Source organism: Haematobia irritans, chromosome 1 (assembly GCF_050003625.1).
Source record: "Haematobia irritans isolate KBUSLIRL chromosome 1, ASM5000362v1, whole genome shotgun sequence".
Lineage (NCBI taxonomy): Eukaryota > Metazoa > Arthropoda > Insecta > Diptera > Muscidae > Haematobia > Haematobia irritans.
Window position 1 is genome coordinate 119351067 of NC_134397.1, and position 25027 is coordinate 119376093.

At 33.0% G+C, this 25027-nt stretch overlaps 1 protein-coding gene across 8 annotated transcripts in view; it reads right to left on the bottom strand.

Moving 5' to 3' along the window:
• The window catches only part of LOC142221714 (uncharacterized), a 42170-nt gene extending 17479 nt beyond the window's left edge, over nt 1-24691 (bottom strand). Inside the window, exons 1-3 of one of the 8 annotated variants that reach the window (XM_075291490.1) lie at nt 24424-24691; nt 12332-12761; nt 12066-12224 (exon numbers count right to left, since the gene is read on the bottom strand). In XM_075291490.1, coding sequence (XP_075147605.1) covers nt 12066-12224; nt 12332-12649 — 477 coding nt within the window. In that variant the 5' untranslated portion in view covers nt 12650-12761; nt 24424-24691. Of the gene's footprint in view, nt 1-12065; nt 12225-12331; nt 12802-24108 lie in introns of all 8 variants that reach the window. The other 7 variants (XM_075291489.1, XM_075291492.1, XM_075291491.1 and 4 more) reach the window with 7 other exon arrangements.
• Between the last annotated feature and the right edge of the window lie 336 nt (nt 24692-25027).

Genomic DNA, 25027 nt, shown 5'->3' on the forward strand with positions numbered 1-25027 from the left:
TGCACGCTCACAAAAAATCGCTTCTGTAACATATACTCCCAAACATATTTTGCTTCAATCATATACATTTTTGGGTATTGCCCAAACATTTATATGTTTGATCTCTTCCAATATATAATATGTTTGAAAGCATATTGGTCTAAACAATATATGTTTGGGTAGTGTAAGTTCCAAACATTTTGTATTTTTGCATCCAAATTCAATAATGTTGTCTTCCAAAAAACAATATATTATTATGTGAACATATAATATGTTTGGAAGCATTTTGCACCCAAAAATATTATATGCTTAAAAAAAATTCTCCCAAACAATATTGTGCTCAAAATTTTATTTATTTATTTATATATTTACAATCATAATGAATTATGAAAATAAACAGGTAATATAGGTGCTAACAACATAGGTTTTCGACCTGAATGCTCAAAATTTTGTTTCTGCCCAATTGTATATTCCCCCACATCTTTCTCACTTCCACGAGATTTTTTAGTTCTTAGCACCTTTTTCTGTAATACAAAGATTGTAGAAGAAATTATTCAATTGTATGATTTTTTTATTTTAATTTTACCTTTTGCCGGACGGGGATTCGAACAGCGGACCACACAGTTTGTAAGGATCAAAGAAGTAGCTGATCAATTGCCCAAGGAAAAATAAAATGTTAATTTTGTAATAACAAGCAACAACCACCAACTTAATTCAATATCGCTCCCTGTTAAATAGCGCTCCAAGCTACTAAACACATATATGTTTATAGGCTATTTCTAAATTAATATATGTTTGCATCCAAGCATATTATATTTACAAACATTTTATGTCCCAAACATAATATGTTCTAACATATTAACATATATGTCCCAAACATGTTATGCTAGTTTATGAACATTATATGCTTGCACTTAAAAATATTGTGTTTAAAAATTTGTGTTCCAAACATATAATGTTTATAGCCAAACATATGAAAAACAGTCTTTTTCATCCGTGTGCTATAGGATTTACAGAGCCACATGCAATCTCTGTTTTATAATAATTTCGAATTTTGCCATTCTATATACAGAGCACTCGCGGTAACTTGAACTAATTAAAACAAGGAGAGTTCACGTTAGCGAAAATGTTCACGTTAGCGAACTTCAGCGAATTTCAGAACAAAACATGGCCATATTCGGGAATTTTACACGTTCTAGCGTGATAGTCTTTTAGTTTTGTTATTAGTAATATTAAAAACTTAATTTAACTTCATGAAAACGTTAAAAAAAGGATCGGAAAAATATCAGTGGATATAGAATTATAAAGCAATGTAAAATAATAATTAAAATTCACGAAAAAAGTCAAACTAGATCACAAAAAAATTCCGTAGGTGTATTTGAAATTGTATTTGACATTGTGAATCTGCCTTTAACGTAAAATGTCATGTTTTTAGCGTTACGGAGTAGTTAGTGTATGAAAAAGCGTGTTCACACTAGGCGGTGTTCACGTTACCGCGAGTGCGCTGCAATATTTTTGGTCTAATACACGCTCACAAAAAATCGCTTCTGTAACATATACTCCCAAACATATTTTGCTTCAAGCATATACATTTTTGGGTATTGACCAAACATTTATATGTTTGATCTCTTCCAATATATAATATGTTTGAAAGCATATTGGTCTAAACAATATATGTTTGGGTAGTCTAAGTTCCAAACATTTTGTATTTTTGCATCCAAATTCAATAATGTTGTCTTCCAAAAAACAATATGTTATTATGTGAACATATAATATGTTTGGAAGCATTTTGCACCCAAAAATATTATATGCCTAAAAAAAATCTCCCAAACAATATTGTGCTCAAAATTTTATTTATTTATTTACAATCATAATGAATTATGAAAATAAACAGGTAATATAGGTGCTAACAACTTGGGTTTTCGACCTGAATGCTCAAAATTTTGTTTCTGCCCAATTGTATATTCCCCCACATCTTTCTCACTTCCACGAGATTTTTTAGTTCTTAGCACCTTTTTCTGTAATACAAACATTGTAGAAGAAATTATTCAATTTTATGATTTTTTTATTTTAATTTTACCTTTTGCCGGCCGGGGATTCGAACAGCGGACCACTCAGTTAGTAAGGATCAAAGAAGTAGCTGATCAATTGCCCAAGGACAAATAAAATGTTAATTTTGTAATAACAAGCAACAACCACCAACTTAATTCAATATCGCTCCCTGTTAAATAGCGCTCCAAGCTACTAAACACATATATGTTTATAGGCTATTTCTAAATTAATATATGTTTGCATCCAAGCATATTATATTTACAAACATTTTATGTCCCAAACATAATATGTTGTAACATATTAACATATATGTCCCAAACATGTTATGCTAGTTTATGAACATTATATGCTTGCACTCAAAAATATTGTGTTTAAAAATTTGTGTTCCAAACATATAATGTTTATAGCCAAACATATGAAGAACAGTCTTTTTCAACCGTGTACTATTTAAACGGTTGTATAAATTTTGCAACCTTTACCTACCAATGTGCACTATACAGGACATGATTTAATCGACTTACACTGCATATACCGTAAACCCAATTTTCATTTTTTTTATGTCCTTTAGTTAAATAACACTTCCTATTAAACACAAAAAAATCAACAATTGTATACTATAAATAGGCCACCTTAATTGCTCAAGGGCAATACCAGAAATTACAAAAAATGGGGATTTCACTTTTTCCATAGAAAAAAACTTGCATAAAATCGACGAAACACATGTTCGCCTACACGGATGAAAAAGACTGTTTTTCATATGTTTGGATATAAACATTATATGTTTGGAACACAAATTTTTAAACACAATATTTTTGAGTGCAAGCATATAATGTTCATAAACTAGCATAACATGTTTGGGACATATATGCTAATATGTTAGAACATATTATGTTTGGGACATAAAATGTTTGTAAATATAATATGCTTGGATGCAAACATATATTAATTTAGAAATAGCCTATAAACATATATGTGTTTAGTAGCTTGGAGCGCTATTTAACAAGGAGCGATATTGAATTGAGTTGGTGGTTGTTGCTTGTTATTACAAAATTAACATTTTATTTTTCCTTGGGCAATTGATCAGCTACTTCTTTGATCCTTACAAACTGTGTGGTCCTCTGTTCGAATCCCCGTCCGGCAAAAGGTAAAATTATAATAAAAAAAAATCATACAATTGAATAATTTCTTCTACAATGTTTGTATTACAGAAAAAGGTGCTAAGAACTAAAAAATCTCGTGGAAGTGAGGAAGATGTGGGGGAATATACAATTAGGCAGAAACAAAATTTTGAGCATTCAGGTCGAAAACCTATGTTGTTAGCACCTATATTACCTGTTTATTTTCATAATTCATTATGATTGTAAATATATAAATAAATAAATAAATAAATAAAATTTTGAGCACAATATTGTTTGGGAGAATTTTTTTAAGCATATAATATTTTTGGGTGCAAAATGCTTCCAAACATATTATATGTTCACATAATAACATATTGTTTTTTGGAAGACAACATTATTGAATTTGGATGCAAAAATACAAAATGTTTGGAACTTAGACTACCCAAACATATATTGTTTAGACCAATATGCTTTCAAACATATTATATATTGGTAGAGATCAAACATATAAATGTTTGGGCAATACCCAAAAATGTATATGCTTGAAGCAAAATATGTTTGGGAGTATATGTTACAGAAGCGATTTTTTTGTGAGCGTGTATATACAACTGGTAAAGTAATATTATAAGGACCTCCTTAGCATACTCCAACAAAAAATTTTAATAAAGTATGCAAGGATAATGTACAATCGACGCTCAAAGTCACGTCCTCCCACGTGGACATCGGTAGTGAAAGGGTTAAAATAATGAAATTTTAATTAAAATAAAGTTTGCTATTTTTGCTTCAAAAAAATTTTTTTCATTAAACTTAGGACATAAATTTTGGAAATTTGCGTCCCTCCGTTAAAGTCGCATGTCTTTGAACTGAGGCAAATTTTCCTTAAAATAAAGAAACGAATTTTTGATTTAAAGAAATCGCCCTTAAATCAACTGAAATATTGAATCTTTAGATTTAAGACATAAACTCTAAAAATATAGGCTAAGAATTATTTTGAGGATTTAGCAATTTTGGTTTAAAGAATTTTTGGAATTAAGTATTCCTTTTTTACTTTGAAGTATTCGTTATAATTTGGATTTTTAAACTAGCATTTGTTTGTACGTGACCTGATGGAATTTATTAGTATACCGCGAAAAGAGAATGAAAATTGTATAAATGAGATCTGCATCATAAGTTTAATTGTATTGATCCTAGATTTAAAAGTCAGATAGGATATTTTAAGCCGCATCTTTGACTCAGAATTAATACCAAAATCCTTAAAGGAAAGTCAAAATCTTTGGTTCCAAGTAAACTTTTTTTAAGTGTACTTTTCATTTTGGTGACAGGATGCTATGAATAAAAGTGAAGCAACCAAACAATGCTAAAAATAATATTAAGATGCAGCGTTGCCAATTTAGCTTTTTTCCCGCTAGATTTGGCTTTTTTTGAAGACGTTTAGCGGGAAAAAAATGCATTTAGCTTTTAGCTTTTTTTCTGGCTTGTTTTCATGACCCTTTTAGCTATTTTTGGCTTTTTTTATTTTCAACATGTTCCTATTGAAATATCTAAGTCTTTGCTAAGTCTTGCTGCCAGAATAAGGTTTTCCGCATATTTCAAAGCTCAATTGAAGCCTTAATAATTATTGCAGCCATTATACGGGCATTTTTGCAGCAAATACACCTTGTTGTAAAGTTTTTTCCTCGAATTCATAAAAGTTATCGTAAACTTTAAATCTACTATTACCATACAAATTCATTATATAAACTGTCAGTAAATTATTAGAATAATAGCATTTGACTCGTTTATCCTTTTTATGTTATTATAATACGTATTCTAAAGTTATTATGATATTACTAAATTAAAATAGTAGATGTGAATTGCTTTGCGCACTGAAAAAATTTTGTTGTGAGGCCAAAGATTTCATGTCTTTAAAATACGAACGCGAATTTTGGTTATAATAGCATTTGTGAATTTCTCTTATATAAACTGTTTTTCTTGTCCAAAAGCCGATAAAATCATTTTGTCCTCATAGTTAAGTGATTCAACTTAAAAATGGGTATCTTTTTATGAAAGAAGGCTAGTGTCGATTCTAAAAAATTCTTAAAATTAATTAAATAGTCTTTAAATTTGTGGAGTTTTTGTATCTTGACCACAAACCAAAATAGCGTTCAAAAATAGAAGAGGGTTTTCAAAATTTTATTTTAAAAACGTATACATAGAATAATTTCTACTTAAAGTCGAGTCTGAATTTGGAAATTTAAGTTGTTGTTAGCACGTTTTTAAAGCACTGTGATAGCTCATGAAGAAAAAGCTGAAAAAAGGAATATATTCAAATTTGACTCGGAATCAATACCAAAATCATTAGTGTACAAAATCTTTGGAACCGAACATAGACATAATTAAGGAAATAAAGTTTTGAATGTGGTATTATTTTTTTAACATCAAAAAATGCAATAAAAAACTTCGTAGTGATAGGATCAAAACAAATCTGCTATTTATTAATGGAATAGATTTACATTTACGAAAATTTGATAACAATAGGTTTGTATGGGAAATTTTCGAATAAAAATTATTCAGTATAAACTTGCAAGACAGTTAGAATGGGTTTATTCTCTTGGGTAATATTAAGAGAAGTGTATACGTTCACGAATTTATCATTAATTCAGTTAAAACGAAATATATTGATATTTTCTAATGCAGTTCTATGTGACATTGGACTTGTTGTTGATTAACCAGCTGATAACTGCAAGTTTACCGTGAAAAAAGTTTTTACTACTTCCAGTAAAAATGTGTGATAGTAATCAAAATGTATCGAGTACTCAAACAGAGCTAATATGACTTAGATTTTCTTACAGTCTCACAGAAATGGAAATAAAATAAACACAATTAAAATAATATGCATTTTAAGTGAAATAAAGCCTTTAAGTTTGTTAAATTTCAATGAAAAATGTGACTTTTGATACAAAAAAATTTAGCTTTTTTTCTAGCTATTTTTTAACATTTTTTAGCTTTTTTGGCTAGTTTTTTGGACAAATCTAGCGGTTTTTGGTGAAACAATTCCGGCAACGCTGTTAAGATGCTTAAATGGTGCTAAATTTAAAAAATTTCTATACGTAAAATTATTGCTATAAAATTATTGCTACACAATTCTCTTTTAATTTTTTTTTCAGCTTTTTTTCTTCATATTCTATCAAAGTCCTTTTAACGACAACTTTATTTTCCAAATTCAGGGACTTCCAGTAGAAATTATGCTATGTTTCAAATAAAAAACGTCTTCAAAATAGAGTGGGAGTAGTAATCAATTCCTAAATTTTTATATTTATATATCAAATTGTTTTTGTAACGTAGTCTACATATAGTAGTAAGATATATACTTAGTAATAGGTGTAATAATGTCAAGTTTTTGCAGTCCTTGATTGTAGTCCTAATATTTTTATAATTTTTTTAAGTAAATTTAACGTAACTCTTTATTTTGAGTATCCCTGTAACCGTATATGGCCATTTCGGCTTGGTTGTAAAATGAGTTAAATAAATAAAATAAAGTGTTGAAAAACATGTCCTATTTTTGAACGATTTTTTGCTTTGTAGTCAAGATGCAAAAAGACAACGAATTTGAAGACAATTTCATTAATTTTAAAGAATTTTTCTTAATTATTAAAGTCAACTTGACTTTAGCCCAAAAAATTTTTCTTTCATGTTATGATACCCATTTTTAAGTCAAATCACTTAACTAAAAGGATAATACGACTTCATTGAAAAGTTTATCGACTTTTGGACAAGGAAAAATCTTTATATTAGGGAAATGCGTCTTCTATGCTAAGCAAAATTTGCATTCGTATTTTAAAGACATGAAATCTTTGACCTCACGACAATATTTTTTTCAGTGCAAGTAGATCGGTTCAAATAGTACGTTTCCCGAAGATAAATTTAAAGTGCATAAATGGCGACTACTTCGCATTCTGGATGTATATGAACCATTTTTGTTTGAGTCTTCGAGGAATCTTATACATTTCGTATTTCCATATGATTTAAAATCTAAATTCTATAAATTTTCCTTCCAGTTTCGTGCAAGTTGGATGATCAGTGTACCTTCTATCCTATTCAATTGAGGCAAAAATGATAAGATAACAAGTGTATACAGCAGTAAGTTCGGCCGAACCGAATCTTAAATACCCACCACCATAAATCAAACATAATAGTTTCCTTTGAAAACTTTTCGTCGTATCGGGTTACTTGATAATATATAGAATTTCAGCGGATCTATTGTGGTTGTGAAAAACCTACAGAATCTAGACCCCAAATCGGAGGGCGGGTTTATAAGGGGGATATATCAAAATCTGTAGCGATACACAATATATTTGGAACACCTATTAATGGTCCTAAAAAACCTCTAGATTACAAAACAAATTGGATAAAAACTACGGTTTCTAGAAGGTCGAAAAGTAAAATCTGGAGATCGGTCTACATGGGGGCTTTCCTGGAAATCAGACGGTTGAATCATGTTCTGGCGGTATAACAGAGGCTCAGCGGTCATTTCTTACCGAGGAAATTGTATCGGAATCTAGAATAAAATGGGCTTTAAATAGCTTTGGGCCACTCAAATCCCCCGGACCTGATGGAATTACTCCGGCGGAGTTACAAGCAGTGACTGAAAGAATTATCCCTTGGTTGGCGGTGATATATATATGGATGTATAAACTTAGCATATATTCCAGAAAAGTGGAGGGAAACAAAAGTCGTTTTCATACCCAAAGCGGGAAAAGCCTCCCACTCGAGTGCAAAGGATTTCCTATCAATCAACTTATCCTCATTCCTACTTAAGACTCTGGAGAGGATGATAGACATTTATCTTAGAACTAGCGTCGATTCAAGTTTGCTCTCGAAACGACAGCAGGCATACTCGAAGGGCAGGTCTACTGAGACTGCATTGCATGAACTAGGCAGCTTTATTGAAAGCTCACTATCTGTCAATAAATACACAATCGTGGTGTTTCTAGACATCGAAGGGGCATCCAATAACGTCCATCCGAGCTCGATATTAAATGGATTGGCAACTCTGAATGTTGATCCAAGTATACTTAGGCTGTTAGACGAACTTCTAATGAGGAGACGTATTTCAGCCACATTAGGACAAGCAAACATACAAAGGTATGTGAACAGAGGTACTCCCCAAGGAGGAGTTCTATAACCTCTTCTTTAGAATGTTGCTATAAACAACCTTCTGGTTTCGTTAGAAATAGAAAGGAAAAAGTAGTGGCATACGCAGATGATGTGGGGAAAATTCCCATCCACAACCAGAGATATTATACAGAGAGCCCTCCGGGTGACTGTGAAATGGGCGAAAGAGAATGACCTTGGAGTAAATCCTGCAAAGACAGAATTAGTCATGTACTGCAAAGATCGCAAAACTCCCACGGTTAAGCCCGTATCCTTAGGGGTATTGAAATTCCCTTTGGTGAGTGCGCAAAATACCTTGGCGTTATTTTGGACAGGAAGCTGAACTTTAGGCTTAACATTGAAGAAAGGGCGAGAAAAGTTACGGTAGCTTTGTATTCGTGCAAAAAGCAATAGGAAAAAGGCTATACACGGCAGTGGTTAGACCTATAATGCTATATGGTGTTGTAGTCTGGTGGCCGGCACTTCAGCAACCGACAGGTTTAGATAATGTATGTATCTCAGGCGCATTCAGTAAGACAGGAACAGATTCCCTTAATGTCATTCTGCATCTATTGCCTTCTGACATTTTGGCCAAACTGTCAGCTGCAACAACGGCTGTGCGGTGAATATGAAATACAATTTAGTTCAATGTTTCACATAGTTGTTAATTTTTCCATAACAGAAACCAGTGTTGCCAATTTGGTGCTTTTAGCACCAAATTTAGTGCTTTTTGATTTCTAAAAAGCACCAAATTGCCTTTTTGGTGCCTTTTCAAAAAAAGCACCAACTTGGTGCTTTCTGGCATTTTCATTTAGTGCTTTTGGTGCTTTTTTTATTTTGAACAGTATTAAGTTTAATTGATACAAAAATTTTGATTAGACTTTCAAGAGCCGAAGAAACTCAAATTTATTGCCAAATATAGAATTTGATTGTTATGAAGTTGGTATTGATTATTATACCCTCCATCATAGGATGGGGGTATATTAACTTTGTCATTCCGTTTGTAACACATCGAAATATTGCTCTAAGACCCCATAAAGTATATATAATCTGGGTCGTGGTGAAATTCTGAGTCGATCTAAGCATGTCCGTCCGTCCGTCCGTCTGTTGAAATCACGCTAACTTCCGAACGAAACAAGCTATCGACTTGAAACTTGGCACAAATAGTTGTTATCGATGTAGGTCAGATGGTATTGAAAATGGGCCATATCGGTCCACTTTTACGTATAGCCCCCATATAAAGGGACCCTCAGATTTGGCTTGTGGAGCCTCTAACAGAAGCATATTTCATCCGATCCGGCTGAAATTTGGTATATGGTGTTGGTATATGGTCTCTAACAACCATGCAAAAATTGGTCCACATCGGTCCATAATTATATATAGCCCCCATATAAACCGATCCCCAGATTTGGCTTGCGGAGCCTAAAAGAGAAGCAAATTTCATCCGATCCGGCTGAAATTTGGTACATGATGTTGGTATATGTTCTCTAACAACCGTGCAAAAATTGGTTCACATCGGTCCATAATTATATATAGCCCCCATATAAACCGATCCCCAGATTTGGCTTGTGGAGCCTAAAAGAGAAGCATATTTCATCCGATCCGGCTGAAATTTGGTACATGGTATTGGTATATGGTCTCTAACAATCATGCAAAAATTGGTCCACATCGGTCCATAATTATATATAGCCCCCATATAAACCGATCCCCAGATTTGGCTTGCGAAGCCTCAAAGAGAAGCAAATTGCATCCGATCCGGCTAAAATTTGGTACATGGTATTGGTATATGGTCTCTAACAACCGTGCAAAAATTGGTCCACATCGGTCCATAATTATATATAGCGCTCATATAAACCGATCCCCAGATTTGGGTTGCGGAGCCTCAAAGAGAAGCAAATTTCATCCGATCCGCCTGAAATTTGGTACATGATATTGGTATATGGTCTCTAACAACCATGCAAAAATTGGTCTTCATCGGTTCATAATTATATATAGCCTCCATATAAACCGATCCCCAGATTTGGTTTGCGAAGTCTCCAAGAGAAGCAAATTTCATCCAATCCGGTTGTAATTTGGAACATGGTGTTAGTATATGATCTTTAACAACCGTGCCAGAATTGGTCCATATCGGTCCATAATTATATATAGCCCCCATATAAAACGTTCTCCAGATTTGACCCCCGGAGCCTCTTGGAGGAGCAAACTTCATCCGATCCGGTTCAAATTAGGAACGTGGTGTTTGTATATGGTCGCTAACAACCATACCAAAATTGGTCCAATCACACAAAAATTGGTCCATATCGGTTCATAATCATGGTTGCCACTAGAGCCAAAAATAATCTACCAAAATTTTATTTCTAGAGAAAATTTTGTTAAAATTTTATTCGGTTCATAATAAAATTTTCATCATTGTCAAAATTTTATTTCTATAGAAAATTTTGTCAAAATTTTATTTCTAAAAAATATTTTGTTCAAATTTTATTCGGTTCATAATCATGGTTGCCACTCGAGCCAAAAATAATCTACCAAGATTTTATTTCTATAGAAAATTTTGTCAAAAGTTTATTTCTATAGAAAATTTTGTTAAAATTTTATTTATGTAGAAATTTTTGGCAAAATTTTCTTTCTATAGAAAAATTTGTAAAAATTTTTATTTCTAAAGAAAATTTTGTGAAAATTTTATTTCTATAGAAAATATTGTTAAAATTTTATTTCTGTAGAAAATTTTGTCAAAATTGTATGTCTACTTTGTCAAACTGAATTATATACGTGTTGGATCGATCTTTTTTGATTTAAAATATACCACGTATGGACTTACATACAATTTAGAAGATGGTGTTAGGAGGTTTTAAGATACCTTGCCATCGGCAAGCGTTACCGCGACTTAAGTAATTCGATTCTGAATGGCAGTGTTTAGAAGAAGTTTCTACGCAATCCATGATGGAGGGTACATAAGCTTCGGCCTGGCCGAACTTACGGCCGTATATACTTGTTTTTTAATTAATATTGTTATTTAGGGAATTCTGTAGGAAAGTCGAGCGATGAGTGTCGAATTTTTGAATTTGGTAAAGATGTCATTAAAAACGTTTGTATTAAATTCACAAAAGCACGCACAACTGAAATAAGCAATAGACTCCTTCCATATATTAATATTTTGAAAGTTGAAAAAATCACTGATCAAAATGAATTGGACGAAAGCATTAAAACTGATCAAAGTGTATACTTGAATAGCGGTTCATAATGGTGAGTGCTAAGTTCGAGTTTTGCCGCTAAAGTGAAAACTATATCAGAAAAAAGGCATAAAATTATGCATATTTGCTGCAAATTTTATTATAACTTGATGGGGAATAACCAAAAGCAAATTTTCACAAAGTTTGTATTCCTTAAAATGAATTATGAAAGAAAAGTAATTGTGAAAAAATTGCTATTTTACCAACTAAACTCGATCTTAATACCCACCTTAACTTCTTAAAATTCAATTCACAAAAGTTGTATAATACATCTTCGGAAGGTTTTTTTTTTTTTTTTTTTTAGTAGAGCATTTAATTTTCGATTTTGTGGTGGAAGGTGGTATGTTAGAATTTATATTATATTTTTGGTGCTTTTTGGCCTTGGGGAGTTGGCAACACTGACAGAAACAGTGTGGCATACAATTCGCCTTCGTAATACATTTCAAACTTAAACAAAGTCCAAAAACGAGAATACCAACAAAAGTTTTCGATCTAAAGAGATTGACCCACCCTAATACGTGCTACCATTGGTTTGCGTTCGTATAGAACTTACCTGAAAATTGATTGTAGCTGTAACAGCTCTCATGGACTCTGCATAATTCCTTAAAATGTTCTCGTTGTGTAAACTGGTTTGACGCCAATCGTACAGACTCTCCACTTTCTGAACACAAAGTTCACAAATATTTTTCGGCAAAAAATCTTCTTTGGCGATCTGAAATCGATACCACAATACAATGGTGATGATCATTTAAGGTCAACGAATAATTAAATAGGCATTGGAAACAAGCAATTATACTGCATATGAGAGGGGAAACGTACATTAACCGGCATTAGCTGCCGCAGTTTGTAAATGATATTACGTTGTTCGGCTTCCTTTTCGAACAGGTGAATTTTGGCGGGTCCATTACGTAGCGAACAGAGACGACATAGTTCGGCAAATGTTGTAAAGTTCAAATTTGCATCGTAATTTTGGACATTTTGCTGTTGGTTTATGACGTTTTGTTGTGGTTGCTGTATGATGGTGTGCTGCTGTTGTGTAGTCTGAAGCTGTTGTTGCTGATGATGCGATTGTGATTGTTGTTGATGTTGCTGCTGTTGATGTTGTTGTTGTGGTTGGTTACCGGTACTATTCAACATAACTATTCGCTTTAATTTTATTTTTTACTTTCCGGCATTTACATCTACATATCTATTTTGTAAATTCTTTTTATGTATGAATTTGATATCAGTCTCCGAGCCTATAAAAATTCTTTAACATGTTCATTTAATTACAGTTACATTATATTTGGCTTCACTCAAAAAAAAAAACAATACTTTAATTCAAAGATTAAAAGAGTCCGAGCAAAGACTCTGCTTCTTTAAAATAAAGCAATTTTGGGCAACTATGGTATTTAGCTTTAAATCTAGGCTCTATAAAGTTTAAATTAGGATACATATCTCATTTATCGAATTTTCATTCTCGTTTTGCGATATATTGACAAAGCTTTTCATGTATAAATAAACGTCAGTCAAAACAAGTAAATACGCACTTTAGTTCGGTCGTGTTTATAATTAAATACCGGGTTACTTCAAAATATGTAGAATTTCAGGTGGATTTGATGACAGATAATCTGCCAAGGAAACGTATATACCAACATGGACATCGAGAGACTTAACACATGGGGGCTATACCCAACCATGACCGATCCATTCCATATTCGCTACACCTATTTACGGACCTAAAATACCTCTAACTATTGAATTTCACACTGAAAAAATTATTGCTGTGAGGCCAAAGATTTCGTGTCCTTAAAATACGAATGCGTTTTTTGCCTAGCATAGAAAACGCATTTCTCTTTTATAAAGGTTTTTTCCTTGTCCAAAAGACAGTAAACTTTTCAATAAAGTCGGGTTGTCCTTATAATTAAGTGATTCGACTTAAAAATTGGTATCTTAATATGAAAGAACATTTTGTTTGACTAAGGTCAACTTATCTTTAATAATTGTGAAAAATTCTTCAAAATTAATTAAATTGGCTTTAAATTTGTTTTCTTTTTACGTCTTGATTGCAAAAAGCGTTTAAAAATAGGAGATGTTTTTCAATACTTTATTTTAAAGACGACTTTTACTTGAAATATAGCATAATTTCTACTTGAAGCCAAGCCTGAATTAGGAAATTTAAATTGTCACTAATGGGTCTTACAGACTATAAGTTTTTGCGGACGGAATGTATGTGCTTGTAAAGAATCTTACAGTGTGTCCAATCGATACGACAATTCGTTGATGACTAAATAATCGGTAAATGTGTAATCGATCCCAAAAACATGGAGCAGTATTAATTATGTCTTCGGACTTAACTTATAATGTACCCAAAATATGGGATATGTTCGACACGACCACTGTCGTCCGGATAAACTTATAGTCTGTAAAGCGCATAACACATTTTTAAAGGACTCTGATAGGACATGAAGAAAAAAATCTGAAAAAACGAATAAATTAAAAATTATTCTAGGAAATATTAGTACACCAAACTCATGAGAATTGTGTCTTAGAAGTATCCTTACTTTAACTCTCCGCTTCTTTGGCTCGGAATAAATACCAAAATCATTACACTCAAAAAAAAAGGGAACCCTATATTTCACTAAAGCCGAATTAACTCTCTTTTAGTTCATTGCATTATTACGTTTTAAGAAAGTTTCCATAACTTTAATATTTTCTTGCGTACGTAAAATAAATTAACTAACACAAAGGAAAAAATTATACACAAATGAAGCATAAAGATTAACTAAATTCGTGTCTCCCATAAAATAGTTAAAAATTTCTTAAAATTTGTAAATTTTACCAATATGGCGCCCATCTTGAACTTCGTATGGCACTAAAGACATTCTTGCAATTTTGAACTCCAACTTTTTCCTTCAAACTAAAAAATTTTCTTTAACATGTGAAAAAAATTAATTATGTCTATTTACTTATTTTTGTGATATCGGCGTGATGTCAGCGTTTGTAATACTGTTTAGTTAAACTTTTCTAAAAATAATCGAAATTTTCTCAAATTAACGGATCGGATAAAAATTGCGGTGTATAGGAGCCCATGAAGTCAATTCGGGACATCGGTCTATATGGGGGTATATCAAAATGTGGATCGGCTTACTTACACTAAAAAGTGAACCCTATATGGCACTAAAGTCATTTGAATTCTAATTTAATTAAGAAAATTTTTATGTTTTGAGTACGTATCCCTGACTTTAATCATTTTTTGTGTACGTTAGTTAAAAATTATACACAAATGAAGCAAAAAGATTTACTAAATTAGTGTCTCCCACAAAATATTTCAAAATTTCTTAAAATTTGTCAATTTTATCAACAACGTGCCCATCTTGAACTACGTATGAGACTAAACACATTTCTGCAATTTTCAACTACATTTGTTTCCTCAAACTACGAAATAAAATTTATTAGACAAAAAATTTTCTGGAATTTATCGAAAAATATATATTTGTGAAATCGGCATCTGCATTTGTAATACAGTTATTTTAAATTTTCTAAAATTAACCAAAATGTTCCTTCCTGGTGGGTTCACTGTTTTTAAGTGTACACTGAAAAAAATATTTACGTGATATTAAAGATTACGCAACCTATATTTTAGGATGCGAAATTTACAAAATATTAACGACAAATTTCTTTAAAATAATGAAATTTTAATCAAAATAAAGTTTATAATCTTTGCTTCAAAAATTTTTTTCAGTAAATTTAGGACACAAATTTTCTAAATTTGCATCACTCCGTTAAAGTCGCATGTCTTTAGGTTAGGTTAGGTTAGGTGGCAGCCCGATGTATCAGACTAGTCAGTCCATTGTGATACCACATTGGTGAACTTCTCTCTTATCACTGAGTGCTGCCCGATTCCATGTTAAGCTCAATGACAAGGGACCTCCTTTTTATAGCCGAGTCCGAACGGCGTTCCACATTGCAGTGAAACCACTTGGAGAAGCTTTGAAACCCTCAGATATGTCACCAGCATTACTGAGGTGGGATAATCCACCGCTGAAAAAAATTTTGGTGTTCGGCCGAAGCAGGAATCGAACCCACGACCTTGTGTATGCAAGGCGGGCATGCTAACCATTGCACCACGCATGTCTTTGAACTAAAGCTAATTTTCCCTAAAGTAAAGAAACACATTTGTTTAATATGAAGTATCCGTTATAATTTGGATTTTTAAACCGCCATTTATTAATAAACCGCGAAAAGAAAATGAAAATTTGATAAATGAGATCTGTATCCTAATTTTAATTTTATTGATCCTAGATTTAAAGCCAGATATGTCGTAAAAAATTCTTTATTTTAAAGAAGCCGCATCTTTGGCTCGGAATCAATACCAAAATTCTTAAGAGAAGGTCAAAATCTTTGGATCCAAGTAAACTTTTTTTGAGTGTATGTGAGGATTCAAAATACCTGTAGGGTTTGAATTTCAAGCAAGTCGGATAAAAATAGTGATGTCTAGACCGTCAAGAGGTCAAATCGGGAGATCGGTCTATATGAGGTAAATAACGTTTTTTTTATGATTTATGAATTGGCAAAGTCATTTTTTACGGTGATACTTATATTTAAAGCTTGGCTCTATAAAATAACAAGTATATATGGCCGTAAGTTCGGCCAGGCCGAATCTTATGTACCCTCCACCATGGATAGCGTAGAAACTTCTACGAAAGACTGTCATCGACAATCGAATTACTTGGGTTGTGGTATCTTAAATCGTTTTCTAAATTGTGAATTAGTCCATACGTGGTATACATTAGACAAAAAAGGTATGTGTAGGAAAGTCTACAAATAATTACCAATCGATATTGACTTGCACGGTACGTAGGGAACCAGAATTGAAATATGGGGTCGTTTATATAGGGGCTATATACAATTATGATATGGACCAATTTTTGTGTGATTGGGGATCGATTTATCTGAGGGCTATATATAACTATAGACCGATCTGGACCTAGTTAGGCACACTCAAAAAAAGTGAACTCACTATTTCACTAAAGCCAATTTAACTATATTTTAGTTCATGAACTTATAATATTTGGTGAAAGTTTCATTTACTCTAATAATTTTTTGCGTACGTTAGTTAAATGAACTAAAAGACGGGAAAAATTATACACAAGTTAAGGATAGAGATTTACTAAATTCGTATTTGTCATAAAATAGTTCATTATTTCTTCAAATTTGTAAATTTTACTACAAAAGCGTCCATTATGGACTTCGTATGTCACTAAAGACATTCTTGCAATTTTGAACTCCAATTTTTTCCTTCAAACTACAAAATTTTCTTTAAAAAGTGAACAAAAATTATTTATGTCTAATAAATTTTCTTAAATTTGTCGAAAAATATTTACTTATTTTTCGGCGCGATGCCAGCGCTTGTAATACTGTTAAGTTAAAAATTTCTAAAAATATTCAAAATTTTCTAAAATTATTCAAAAGTTTTCTTCGTGGTGGGTTCACTGTTTTTTCAGTGCATGGTTGTTAACGGCCATATACTAGCACAATGTACCAAATTTCAACTGACTCGGATGAAATTTGCTCCTCCAAGAGGCTCCAAAACCAAATCTCGGCATCGGGACTGATATGGACCACTTTTGTCATGGTTGTTAAATATCATATATCAAAAGGCACCGGAGTCCAAATCTGGGGATCGGTTTATATGGGGGTTATATATAATTATGGACTGATATGAACCAATTTTTGCATGGTTGTTGGATACCATATACTAACATCACGTACCAAATTTCAACCGAATCGGATGAATTTTGCTCTTGCAAGGGGCTCCGGAGGTCAAATCTGGGGATCGGTTTATATGGGGGCTATGTATAATTACGGACCGATTTTGACCAATTTTGGCATGGGTGTTTAAGGCCATATATTAACACCACGTACCAAATATCAACTGAATCAGATGAATTTTGGTCTTCCAAAAGGTTCCGGAGGTCAAATCTGGTGATCGGTTTATATGGGGGCTATATGTAATTATGCACCGATGTGGACCAATTTTTGCATGGTCATTAGAGACCATATACTAACACCATGTACCATGCCGGATCGGATAAAATTTGCTTCTCTTAGAGGGTCTGCAAATCAAATTTGGGACCGATATGACCCATTTGCAATACCATCCGACCTACATCAATAAAAACTACTTGTGCCAAGTTTCAAGTCGATAGCTTGTTTCGTTAGCGTGATTTCAACAGACGGACGGACGGACGGTATCACTTTAACTTGTATCAACTTTATAAGAGAAATCGGAAATTTGTAATGTATTTCCAACAGTTATTGAAAATCCTGTAACGAACATCTAGATCTAAACCTAAAAAATTTTGTTACTCATAATAGCAAAAATGTTTGCTAAAACAGCAGTGTTTGTTTGCTGAAAAAGGGACAGTAGTAGCACACTGAAAAAAATATTTACGTGGTATTAAAGATTACGCAACCTAAATTTTAGGATGCGCAATTTACAAAATATTACCGACAAATTTCTTTAAAATAATGAAATTTTAATTAAAACAAAGTTTATAATCTTTACTTCAAAAATTTTTTTCATTAAATTTAGGACACAAATTTTGAAAATTTGCATCCCTCCGTTTAAGTCGCATGTCTTGAACTAAGGAAAAATTTCCTTAAAATAAAGAAACACTTTTTTGATATAAACAAATCGTCCTTAAATTAACTGAAATATTAAATCTTCAGATTTATGATAAAAAAGCTTCAAATATAGGCTAAGACTTATTGTGAGGATTTAGCATCTTTGGTTTAAAGTTTTTGTGGAATTAAGAAAACATTTTTACTTTGAGGTATCCGCTATCATTTCGATTTTTAAACTGGCATTTGTTTGTACGTGAATAGCTCTATTAATATAACGCGAAAAGAAAATGAAAATTCGATGAGATCTGAGTCCTAATTTTAATTTTATTGATCCTAGATTTAAAGCCAGATAGGTCGCTAAAAAATGTATTTTAAAGAAGCCGCATCTTCGGCTCGGTATCAATACCAAAATCCTTAAGAGAAGGTCAAAATCTTTGGATCCAAGTAAACTTTTTTTTGGAGTACATGTAGTTGTGAGAAACAGTTTGCTGTTTTAGCAAAAAAAAAACTCCTAAAACAGCACCATTTAGTTTGCTGAAAAACAGCAGACAGCGTTTGCTATTAACAACACACTTTTTTCTATGAGTGTATAAATAGCACAGCATAATATTTATTGTAGTATTTAAAAAAGTTAAATTAAACTTTAAACCTTCCATTCCCATCAAATTTCTTCAATAAGTTGTTTATAAATTAATTTGAATATGAACACTAAAATTTACTGGAAAATCCTCCTGATTTCGTTAATGTTCTCAAATATTTTCAGTCTGTTAAAATTTGTATTAAAAAAGTAAAATGCTCATTATTAAGATATTGCTGGCATATTTGCTCAAATAAAATAACGAAGGAAACTTGTTAGTAGAGGGAGACAAAACATAAACACAAATGCATGGGAAGAGAGTGTTGTTATTGTAGATTTTTGGATTGTTTGCTTCCTGCAACTGAGAGATAATGCAATAATTCCGTGTTGCCACGTATCTAAATTTCTATGTGGGGATACATACTATTTTTGGTTATTGGATTATTTTCTCGCACTATTCTACATAAGAAAAACGTGTGCTTCATTTAAGTCGCATTTCATTTTTTATTAAATTCTACCCCGGGAAAAATTGATACAATCACGAAAGTGATTGAAAAATTATATTATTATATTAGCCTGTTATTTCGTGTTTCGGAAACTTATATCTCTGTTATGAACACATGTTAAATTTTGTTTCGATTTGGCAACTCCTTCATATAGAAACAGGTGTTCCAAAATGGCGCATCCGCAATTTTTTTACAATGGAAAAATTAGAAATGCGTGCTGTCATTAAATATTTACATAAAAAAGGTTTACCAGGGCGAGAAATTCATAATGATATGGTGAATGTGTTAGGTGAAAGTGCTCCTTCATATGCAACAGTAAAAATTTGGGTTGCTGAATTTAAACGTGGTCGTACAAGTATTGAAGATGAACCACGTAGTGGACGTCCAAAAAGAGCAACAACAACAGAAATTGTAGCCAAAGTGCATGATATGGTATTAAATGATCGACGAATAAAAGTGCTAATATCATGGGCATCTCAAATGATCGAGTCCATTTAATTTTGCATGAAGAACTACAGATGAAAAAGCTGCATTTGTTAACAGTCGATCAAAAGCGCATAAGAATGAACATTTCTCAAGCTTGTTTCGACCGTTTAAGCGAAATAAAATGGATTTTAAGCGTCGTTTCATAACTGTTGATGAGACATGGATCCACCACTATACTCCAGAGACAAATGAACAATCCTAACAATGGACTGAAGCTGGAGGAAGTGCCCCAAAGAAGGCAAAAACAATTCAATCAGCTGGTAAGGTTAGGGCAACGGTTTTTTGGGACTTCAAAGGTATTTTATTGATTGACTGTCTGCAAAAGGGTAAAACAATAAATTCAGAGTACTATTGCAACCTTTTGGATCAATTAAATGCACAAATTCGAGAAAAACGTCCTGGCTTACAACACAAAAAAATAATTTTTCATGAAGACAACGCACCGGCGCACAAGAGTGTTTTAACAATAGCTAAAATCAACGAATTAAAGTACGAGTTGTTTGACCACCTTATTCCCCTGATTTAGCTCCCAGTGACTTTTACTTGGTCCCAAATCTAAAAAAAATCCTTGCTGGCAAGCGTTTTACCTCAAATGAAGATGCAATTACAGTTGTAAACCACTATTTTGAAGACCTTGAGGAAAACTATTTTAATCAAGGGATAGAATTGCTAGAAAGGCGTTGGACTAAGTGTATTGAAGTTTCAGGAGATTATATTGAAAAATAAAAATATTTTTGAAAAACTAACTATTCTCTTTCATTGATAGGCTAAGAAGTTTCTGAACCGCCCTCGTACACTATTCCGTGATTCCGGTCGACGTTTCACAGAGCGGTGAAAAACGGAGAAAAAAATGTATCCAGCATTACTCAGAGAGAATAATTCAAGAGTGCAAAATTCTGACTCGACTTAAAGTATAAATTATTATTATATGTTTCAAGTAAACAAAAATATTCAGAAACATCTCTATCTATATACCCTATGGCAAAAGGAGTATTGGGAACACAGCGGTTAACGAAGTAATCTCATCGAGCAATCTTGGTATCATCCTTAATTCAACGCTCTCGTGGAACAATCGCATAAACTGTACTGTGGGAAAAGTCCCCAACATGATTAGAAATTTGTGGCATGTACGACATTCTACACCGTTGAATATTCGAATGGTTTTAGATATATCATACCTTTTTCCTTTTCTTTATGGTTGTGAAATGTTTGCTGATTGTGATGCTGAAGATAGACGGAAATTGAATGTTGCCTACAATAGGGCTGTTTTCATTTATCACTGGATACCCTAAGCCGTGAAGTACTAAAAGAAAACAGAGTACCAGGACATCTCCAAAAATATGCAACACTGTCATCAGCTGTTTAAGAACAATCACAGAAAAGAAGTGAAATCTTGTATTTTTAACCATGTTACTACCGATGTCCACTACAGAGGACATTCGAAAACGACTCCAAACTCTAACTCCCCACATAGTTTCAATTTATTTTTCGATGATATTTTAAAATAGAGGCTCTTATCTACATAAGCTATAAATATTTTCCATATTGCTGGGCATTGAAATGTATTTTCATTACATTTCGGGACAATAAACGAAAAATACACAATATTGAGACAATTTTTTTACTGTACGTCTCTAGTAAATGGATATTCATGTAAAAACTATAGCCTATATTATTTCAGATTCTTTTTTGATTTTTTTCCAATACTACATGCCAAATAGACTTTAGTTTTGTATGACCATTTGGCCACAATTCAAGAATTAAGTTTTCAGAACAAACACATATAGCTTTATAAATAATTGAGGTAGGCCTTCCAAATTGGAATATTTTTTCTATATGCTGTTAGTACAAGTAGAAAGAGAGGGAGAAAATTAAAAACTTTCTAACATTAGGTTTTATTCGGTAGTGAAAGGGTTAAAGTATGAAATGCTCTAATAAGTAATAAATATTTACTGCTGCGATTATTTATGACACTGTACCACTTTGAATTTCATGTTTTTCGATAAATTAGTCACAATAAATTGCTATTGTGAATCTAAAAAGTGTAACTTTATCAAAATGCCATCTGGCAACACCGACGCGACTTCCACGATGAGATGTTCTGGATAGAAGACCAGTGCAATTGTGTTCTGGATAGTCCATACAAATGTTGCATCCAGTGCAAAAAGAAAAAAGCCGTAATGATATAGCCAGATACGTCTTCAACAGGAAACGACGAGAAATATTCAACGTTGATTTTAACAATCTGTTAAAAATAAGGTGTTTGCTACAGCTACACAAAATAATTTACACAAAAGAACCTGAATATCTTTAAAATCGATTAACATTCGCTCGATCTAACAGAGGAATGAAACTCATAACTCCAAGAGCTATAGGCCTAGTATCTGAAAGACAATTCTACGTTCACAGCAATCGTCTCTAGAAGATCTTACCTCCCACCACACATCACATAAGCAATTACACATCGTTTAAAAAAGAGCTATTTAATTTTTTGCAATAAATTGTATATTCGCAATGTAATAATTTAATATCTTTCCCCCTAATGTTTTACTGTTAAGATTTAAATTAATTCAAACCTAACCTAACCTATATATGGATTTCCTAACTAATTTTTATCTGTTCGTAAATCTGTATCCCTAACACCATAATAAATTAATCAGTAATGATAATGTAATTCATAAAACTACATTTTCGATTGCGCATCATAGATGAAAAATGCATTTTAAAACATAAACACTGAAAATCAAAATAACAAAAACAATTATCACAGAAACTTAATGGAAAATTCTATAATTGTATACTAATTACAATTTGATAGAAACTAAGTTTAAAGCTGGCTCCTTTAAACATCTTTATTTCAAACAATCCCCGAACTTGGCACGAAATCTATACCAAAATCCTTAAGAGAAGGTCAACTAATATTGCAAGTAATTTTTTTAGTGTAGCTTTTCTTTTTTTAAATGAACTAACAGGTTGGCTGATAAGTCCCCGGTCTGACACATAGATGGCGTCGCTAGTATTAAATGCATATTATTTTTATATAGTACCAACCTTCCAATGATTCGTGTAAAAATTTGACGTATGTCAGTTAATTAGTTTGTGAGATAGAGCGTCTTTTGTGAAGCAACTTTTGTTATTGTGAAAAAATGGAAAAAAGGAATTTCGTGTCTTGATAAAATACTGTTTTCTGAACGGAAAAATAAGGTGGAAGCAAAAAATTGGCTTGATAATGAGTTTCCGGACTCTGCCCCAGGGAAATCAACAATAACAGATTGGTATGCAAAATTCAAGCGTGGTGAAATGAGCACAGAGGACGGTGGTTACCGAGGAAAACATCAAAAAATCCACAAAATGATTTTGAATAACCATAAAATGAAGTTGATCGAGATAGCAGAAGCCTTAAAAATATCAAAGGAACGTGTTGGCCATACCATTCATCAATATTTGGATATGCGGAAGCTCTGTGCAAAATGGGTGCCGCGCGAGCTCACATTTGACCAAAAACAACAACGTGTTGATGATTCTGAGCGGTGTTTGCAGCTGTTAACTCGTAATACACCAGAGTTTTTCCGTCGATATGTGACAATGGATGAAGCATGGCTCCATCACTACACTCCTGTGTCCAATCGACAGTCGGCTGAGTGGACAGCGACCGGTGAACCGTCTCCGAAGCGTGGAAAGACTCAAAAGTCCGCTGGCAAAGTAATGACCTCTGTTTTTTTGGGATGCGCATGGAATAATTTTTATCGATTATGTTTAGAAGGGAAAAACCATCAACAGTGACTATTATAAGTCGTTATTGGAGCGTTTGAATCGCGGCAAAACGGCCCCATATGAAGAAGAAAAACGTGTTGTTCCACCAAGACAACGCACCGTGCCACAAGTCATTGAGAACGATGGCAAAAATTCATGAATTGGGCTTCGAATTGCTTCCCCACCCACCGTATTCTCCAGATCTGCCCCCGAAGGAGTACTACCAAAATGGTATCAAAAAATTGGAAGGTCGTTATAATCGTTGTATCGCTCTTGAAGGGAACTATGTTGAATAATAAAAACGAATTTTGACAAAAAAAATGTGTTTTTCTTTGTTAGACCGGTGACTTATCAGCCAACCTGTTATTAGAGATAGCCGTGAAGAAATGTCAATAATAGAAACTTAGTACAGGCCTATATTTGGAAATCTACAAGCAATTTCAGTTTCCCTTAAGCGCACAACATAATTCTTCATCTGGCAACACTAAACCCCCAAAAACAAGTAGAGCGAGTACAAAATCTAGATGGGGATAGTAAAATTACGTATACCGAAGGGGGTGGGGGACAGGTGAAAATATTTTTTCGCGGAAAATGCGATAACTAACGAAATAAGGAGACCTGATGTATATGTTTTATTCATTTTGGAAAATTGAGCACCTACTAACCTTGGGAAAAATCGATAAAGTAGTCAATACAAACCAATCGCTGTTTATCGAATTGATTGGAAAAACATATTTAGAAAATTTCTAATTTTTCTAAGTTTAGTAGGTTTTCTTCACTCCTTTATAGGCACTTCATACAAGCTTTATGATATTAAAACTTTTGGAAATAGCAATACCACAATCACTTTATCATCTGATTATCTTTTAGATCACTTTTGTTTTGACCACTTTTTTCCTTTGCATCTATTGATGATGGGCTCGTAGTTTCTTAAGTTATCACCTAAATTAGCATAGACCGCAAAAGTCTTATTTTGTTACTTTTGTTGGCCTTCGTGTTTGTGTGCGTGTAAATGTGTCGAATTGGTTTCCGTGTGGAGGTATGCATGCCATATGTATCTAATTGGAGAATGGCACATATTTGGATGTCCAACATGAAACCAAGGTTCAGTTTTTTTTCCACAAAAGCAAAAAACAAACGAGAAAACGAACTAACAGCCTTTATGTGTCGAGAAAAACAACACGCCGCGACCCATGCAACGGGCAATGGGGGATATTCACTACTGACATTTGGTTGCATTACTGTTCCTCTACAACAGCGAATGAACAACAGAATTTGCAATGGTTGCAAGTTTCTCATATGTGCTCCATCGTGTTCCCCAAAAAAATATGTTGCACCGGGCACACTATTTCTCTCTCTCACACTCTCCATCAAATATGCCACGCTCTACAAATATCCAAAAGGCAATAGTTAGGTGGGGAGCTAATTGTTGAATACGTTTGCTGGAAAAGGGTATTGGGGAAAGACCCTACGAACAAACTGGTATGGATAGGAACAGAAATTAGAATGGGTGGGTTGGTTGTTTTATTTGTTCCATGTGCTTTACTTTTGAGGTGTACTCATCGGGAATTTTTGTATTCGTAT